Source organism: Pinus tabuliformis, chromosome X (genome assembly GCF_031772625.1).
Source record: "Pinus tabuliformis cultivar Carrire ecotype Pingquan chromosome X, CPIR1, whole genome shotgun sequence".
Taxonomy (NCBI): domain Eukaryota; kingdom Viridiplantae; phylum Streptophyta; class Pinopsida; order Pinales; family Pinaceae; genus Pinus; species Pinus tabuliformis.
This window is the reverse complement of record NC_142308.1, coordinates 7,457,886-7,464,760: the sequence shown is the minus strand read 5'-3', so window position 1 is coordinate 7,464,760 and position 6,875 is coordinate 7,457,886. Positions and strand designations below refer to the sequence as shown.

The window sequence follows — 6,875 nt, the reverse complement described above, 5'->3', positions numbered from 1 at the left end:
AGGAAGATTTGTCATTCTTTCTATTTATGATCGAATTGTCTATATTCTTCCAAACAAACTTATTATTTTCATAGAAAAACTCATTGTTATTGATTTTACTCAGGCAAATACGTAAATTTTAAAATCAAAATATGGTTTATAATACTAGGATTCAGAGATCAAAATCTAAAATGAGAGGCATCTGTTTGCTGCAAGGATTGATGATTTTAGAATTAAATCAAGTACAATAAGATCACACCATGGAAAAGTTAAAAATCTTCATGTATTTTCTCTCATCAAAACAACAGGGAAATCTTTCTTAAACAGTTCAGTGCATACATATATTTCGTCATAACCTACTAACTACAAAACAACCAGCAAGAAAATTTCTTTGAACGCACAACATATAGATACATATACCGTTGTAAAATTTGATCAAGTGTGTGAGAGGCTGTATGGTAGCCGTTATTTACTATGGGAGCCTCGTATTTGCTGAACAGTTTGTGTGCAGAAAGCAGGGACAGTACCATGAAACAAACAAGCACAGCCTTGGTTATGAGCACAGAGGCTCTAGCACTGTTACAGAACTCCCCATATGATATGTAAAATTTGATCAAGTGTGTGAGAAGGCTGTATGGTGGCCGTTATTTACTATGGGAGCCTCGTATTTGCTGAACAGTTTGTGTGCAGAAAGCAGGGACAGTACCATGAAACAAACAAGCACAGCCATGGTTATGAGCACAGAGGCTCTAGCACTGTTACAGAACTCCCCATATGACACGCAAACTCTACTCCATGAAACTTGTTCGTTACCCCGGTATGCCAAGTCCACAAGCTCGATTCCAGAAACCCCCGCCGTTAGAATTATATATGTTAATGCCTGGCAATACCAATCACGCCATTTATCCCGATTAATAAAGTTGGAACCGAAAGCACAAAAGTGAAAAAATAAAATAAAAATCCATCAAATACCTGATCCAAAATGAACATAATCCATGCTCTGGTCCAACTGTAATCGATTTCAGCTGAAAAAACAGAGCCGAGGAGCGAGAGTATAGAATATACAGCACAGATCCCGTTTGCATAAACCAGATACCTAGAATAGATTGTGTAAACTTATCATTAGATTAGATCTGATGTCCAATAAATATTTGAGAAAGCCAATAACCAGAACTAGAAATATAATTACTTAAAGCCTCCGATATCACTGTAATGAAGGTCTCCATATTCATTGCTCTGCTTGTTTTTGACCATTATAGCAATGGCTGCAACGCATAGTGCTAAAGGCGTAACACGGAACAAGAGTTCGAATCTCTTGGCCTGCAACAAATGCCCCGAGTTTGAATCTGTTCCCATTTTTGACATTAGATGTTAAGGAGAGCTCACAGTTATTTCTAGAACATTAAAATATCACACTTGAAAGTAAAGAAATCGGCTTTCACAAAGCCATTTAAACTCACAAGTCTATTTCAAACTCTGGGTTTGGTTTTGATATGATAGTTTTGTGATAGTGTCATGCAGCTGTACCATTCACCATCGACATAGCTTTATCAGAATATATGTTCGGAGGATTAACCCAGTAGGGTCTGATGTCGCTATAATGCCTTTCAAATGGTGCCCCACAACAATGAAAATAATGAAGTGCTTTAGAGAGGACCAGTGAGTGGACTTGCTTTTTCAAAGGTGCACATCTAAAGCTTAGAATGACTGCTTTTTACTGTTCATGGAATCTTTTTCGGAGATTAGGTGACCAATTTTGCTTGGCTCTGTTCAAATGCTTATCTTCGATAGTCATCTTTCTTTCGAGTACATTATTTTTAAAAGATATTTCATGCCTGTGCTGGCGTTTAGTTATTATCCTCTGTAATCATCATTCTCCTGAATACATTACTTTAAAATGATATTTTACGTCTGCTTGACGTTTAGTTGGTTCAGTTGTTGTGGATTGAGCTTTAGTGGGTTTAGTTGTTGAGATGAGTACCAGTGAGAATGGTTAATGATGTAATTTTAAATAACAATAATATTTGGTGAGATATTTTTGTTTTTTTATAGGTGGAAAAATTTATTATAATTTAATGGTTAAACTAGTAGTGAGGACAGTTATTATAATTGTTATTATAATTCAGTTGTTAAATTAGTAGTGAAGATAGTCATTTCTAGTGGTTATCTACTAATATAAGTTGACTCATTACCCTTATTCAAGGAAAACCAGGGCACCTGGAATAACCAGCTGGTGGTTAGTAACGAGGCAGACTTTCAATCTTGCCAGATACCTCTAGGTCGATTCTTCTGGGTCTTGGGCCTTTAACCTGTTTTCTTAGCCAAACAAAAGCAGTTTTAGGGTATACTCTAAGCCCACCTTAAAATACCCTTGTTCAATCAGAGAAATTCATTGTTTTTGTTGTATTTTTTCGAATAAGATTTTAATTTAAAATTCTGAGAGTAACATGGGATTCTGTTACTGTGTCGAGCAACAAGGCATTTTGTACCATTGGCGAAAAAATTGCTGTAAATATAGTTACAGTATCGAGTAACATGGCACTGTGTACAATTCGCCAAAATTTTGCTGCAAATATAGTCACTGTGTCAGTAATATGGAACTTTGTACATGGCAGTTTTACAACTTTTGCTGTAAATGTACAGTTTGCTAAAATTTTCCTGCAAATAAGAAGTGTTTATAGGAAGTGTTTATTGAGAAGTGTTTATAGGAAGTGTTTATTGAGGTAGAAGAATTGTTCGAACAGTCAAAATTGACAGGAACCTGCGTAAAAAAATTCAAAAAATCTTGCACTGGCAGTGTTTGAATCATCTTTTTGATGGTGGAAATATTCAAGACCATCAAAAATTTCTAGGACACCCAAAACTTTTGAAACTTTGAAATTTGACCGACTATAATTTAAATTTACAAAAATCCTTATCAAATTATCAAAATCTCCCCCCAAAATTTCTAAAATACTACCGAGGTCATTGACATTGCATACTCCTTGCCCTGTGACCAATACAATATGCCATGTTTAACTTTTATATATATAAAAGTCCATATCACTGTTAATGCATCCTTGTCCGCGCAACTACCACCGAAACCCTTCTTTATGTCCCGCCGTCTTTTCATTTGTTGCGGTGTATAATTTATGATTGACTTCTAGACCACAGTCCCTGTGCCTTTCTTCACTCTTGAGATAGCACTTACAATTAACCTCTAGACCACAGTTCCTGTGCCTTTCTTCACTCTTGAGATAGCACTACAATTAACCTCTAGACCACAGTTCCTGAGTATTTTATTCTGAACAATAGTCGTGGGATTGTTTGGCTACTGTAAAAACAGTTTATTCGATGAATTTACACAAATAAGATAAGATAGAAAGATAATTATATTTATGTTTAACTATAATTTACCAAAAATACTCATTGTTTTTTTTACCAAAATATCAATGAAACAATCAATTCAACTGGTAAACGTTTTTATCATCATTGTCATTCAATTCACCTTCCTAAATACTCATTGTTTTTTTTACCAAAATATCAATGAAACAATCAATTCAACTGGTAAACGTTTTTATCATCATTGTCATTCGATTCACCTTCCTAACTTCTTATTTACATTTAGATCTTGGCGAATCATGTGGGAGGGTTTTGAGAAAATTTTAAGAGTAGAGTGTGAATGAATGAATGAAATGGTTTTAATGATGTCCATGAGACCTAGCGGTCCAAGGGACCATCCACTATCACTTAAACCATATTCAGATTTTCTTGTTATTCACATCGTGACATCTACTAAATTGAAAATGGATTTTTTTTCCAGACAAGAAAAAACGCAATTATGTATTAAATAAAGCGGTTACATGAGGAGGGCTAGGCGGCAGGAACCCTTGCCACCGTAGCCCTCCGTAAAAAAAATCTTGCTTTGATTCGATTGTCGTAGGTGCTCGTGCTTTTGTCAACACCGTCGTCCACCAAGATGCTCTGTTATCCCCGTCGTGTTGTTGTGCCTCCTGTCGTTGGCTCAGTTTTTTTCAATGGTGTTCCAGCTTTGTGCTTCTCTTTTGATTTAGGGAGTCGAGGGGGCTGGAGCTTTGGCGACTACGTAGTCTTTTTCTTTCTCCATCTGACCTCGACCCTACATCCATGTTCTCTCACACTTCCAACCTTTATGATATTCCAGGGCAGGGCCAAGTTCATGTTACCTCCCCACTCCCTTCCTGTTACCTATTCTCAAACAAAGATATTAGAGAGGTCATTTGGGTGATGAACAGCAGCAAAGCAGCTGATGAGGAAGGCTACCAAGCTGAGTTCTTTAAACTCGGTTTCTGTGCTTTGGTTAGTTACTTGGCTAATCTCTTCAACCATGTAGTCCGTGAAGGTTTTCCACCGGCATGGTCACACCACATCATCCATTCAATCCACAAATCAAGCTCCAGCTCAAATCCTAATAACTACAAAACGATCATGGTGGACCACACATTCTCGAAGTTGTACATGCCACTATTCTACATAGGAAGCTCTCCAATGATCTTGAGCAGAGACAACTCAGTGCTAGGGGTCAAGTAGGTTTTCAACCAACTCATCAGACCATTGACCACATCTTCACCCTCTGCGCTGTGATTGAGGAGGCACGACATCGCTCTTCAAAAGTATATTGTTGTTTCGTATATTTTCAGAAAGCTTTTGACTCTGTTCCGAGGGAAGCCTTACTCTAGAGACTCAGAGATATTGGCATCTCAACAACCCTATTGACAACTATTACGCACCTATATGAGTCCGCCCATGGTCGTCTTCGCATGGTTCATGGGACGTTTGATTTCATCCGAAGCACTATTGAGGTTAAATAGGGTTGTCCATTGTCCCCTACCTTGTTTGGGATCTATATTGATGAGTTGGAGGCTTTTCTACATGAGCATATCCAAGACACTGATGGTTTCCTTCTTCACCAGGTCATGATATCTATTCTACTCTTTGCTTACGATGTTGTCCTCCTCTCCTCATCTCCAGAAGGATTACAGAGGCAGTTGGATGCCTTAGCTTGTTTTGTGATCTTTGATAGTTGATAGTCAACCTTGGTAAAACCAAGGTTATGATCTTCAATGGGGTGAAGAAAACTTCAGACCTTCACTTCCTATTCAGAGGGGAGGAGGTTGAAATCACCAGCACATATATGTACTTAGGGGTGAAATTCTCAGGTCCCCACTTCAATTTATGACCAACGCTTCAGCCTTGGATCAACAAAGGATATGGATCCTTAGCTCTTCTTGAGAGACAGTGCTTTTGACATCACTTCCAGGACATCTCGTCCAAGATGAGCCTCATGGACACATTGATCTGTCACACTATTCTATATGGCTCAGAAATTTGGTGACCATCTTTACTTGAGTCGGATTGGGCTTCAGTTGAGAGAGTCCAAACTCTTCTTCTTCGTCGCATCATTAGATGAAAATAGACAATACCTCAACACATCATCCTTGCAGAGTTTGGAGCTCAACCCTTTCGACTTGAGACAGTCTTCAGTTTGGTCTCATTCTTACATCGTGTCAGGGAATTTGCAGACTCAATAAAGAGTAGGGATCGTTACCCTTACTTAGCATATTTCTCTTCTAAGACTATTGCTCGTTCTACTCCCTCTGGTCGGGCTAGATGTTGGTTTATAGGAATTTCAGATCTCTTAGAGTCAATGGGCATTCAATTGGATCATCTCCCTCCTTTTCGATATTCCTTGGATGCTCCTGGTCACCTTCTACCTACTAGACAAGAGTTGAACAAGATCATCAGGGAGGACATCTACAGGTAGTTCATCCAGGCCACCTAGGTCAATCCTCCAGGAGGGTTGCACCCAAATATGGCCTTCTACGCTGAGCACTTCTTGGAGTTAAGAGACAGACTCATTATTCGACCCCAGTATACGTTTTACCACTAGATGCATGCTCTTTGCATTCCTTTAGGCCATTCAGAGTAGGTTCTCATAGACTTTGGGTAGAGAAGGACCACCAGATTGATAGACTAGACATAATCTATCTGGTATGTCATTTACAGGAAGTAGAGACTGAGGTGCACTTCATTTTTGGATGCCCCATCTACTACGAGATCAGAGGAAGGTTCCATTGCTTGTTCAGAGACTCTTAGACCCTCATAGACATTTTCAGGTATCCCGATCAGAGATGTTTGGCCCTATATATGCAGAAGGCTCTCAGGTTCCGAGCGCATATTCTTCAGCATCAGATAAGACCAGACCCCACACAGAGGATCATGACATTTTTCAGGGTACTACCTTTAGACAGGGGCACAAAGAGAAAAATTGATACAGTTTCATATCCAGACTCTAAATGAGTGAGGATTCGTGGGACCTCACCCGCGACACGAGACCTCAACAGCTAAACTGTCTCAAATCCGTCCTTGGGAGACGGACTAGGTCCTCCAAACCTCAACAGTGCACAAACTCCCCTAGATAACGAGTTAGTGGACAGTCCACACCTCGAACTCACCCTTCATCAGGCTAGCAAACTTTCTGGATTTTTTTTCAGTGCTCTTTAGTTAGCCTTGGATGTTAGAAGAGATGGGTCTGATCCTCTCTATCAGGGCATTCCATACATTGTATATTTTATGTTCCTGCATTGTACTTTTTATATTCATGCATTGTATTTTTTATAGGAGATCATTTCGTTCTCTCGCATTTTATGGACATCATTGGACTCAACAGTCCCTTTGACCTACTTTGTGGTCATTAGTTGGACATAAATAGAATTATCTTATCTTATCTTATCTCCAGGTTCGTGCCTCCATTGGTCTATGTTTCAACGGTGGTGGGTGGCAACCTTTGGTTTTGTGGCGGTCCTTGTCGTCTTGGACAGTGTTTTCTGGTTCTCAAGGGTGTTGCTATAGTGGTTGTGGGTTTTTTTTACCAGGCG

The 6,875-nt window shown here is 39.1% G+C and overlaps 1 protein-coding gene across 1 annotated transcript; it reads right to left on the bottom strand.

Moving 5' to 3' along the window:
• Positions 1-244: 244 nt before the first annotated feature.
• LOC149138012 (CASP-like protein 2A1) lies at positions 245-1,428 on the bottom strand. The gene is made up of 3 exons (XM_089449415.1): positions 1,169-1,428; positions 952-1,075; positions 245-859 (listed from the first exon to the last, which is right to left on the bottom strand). Exons 1-3 carry the CDS (start codon positions 1,342-1,344, stop codon positions 593-595), a joined length of 567 nt encoding a protein of 188 aa, XP_089305541.1. The 5' UTR covers positions 1,345-1,428; the 3' UTR covers positions 245-592.
• Between the last annotated feature and the right edge of the window lie 5,447 nt (positions 1,429-6,875).

Excerpts from the sequence above, each read along its gene's own strand:
- LOC149138012 (XM_089449415.1), bottom strand. The coding sequence starts at position 1,344 with ATGTCAAAAATGGGAACAGATTCAAACTCGGGGCATTTGTTGCAGGCC. Across the intron at positions 1,076-1,168 it reads AGTGATATCGGAGGCTTTAA|GTATCTGGTTTATGCAAACG; the intron begins GTAATTATATTT and ends AATCTATTCTAG. Across the intron at positions 860-951 it reads TTATGTTCATTTTGGATCAG|GCATTAACATATATAATTCT; the intron begins GTATTTGATGGA and ends TGGTATTGCCAG.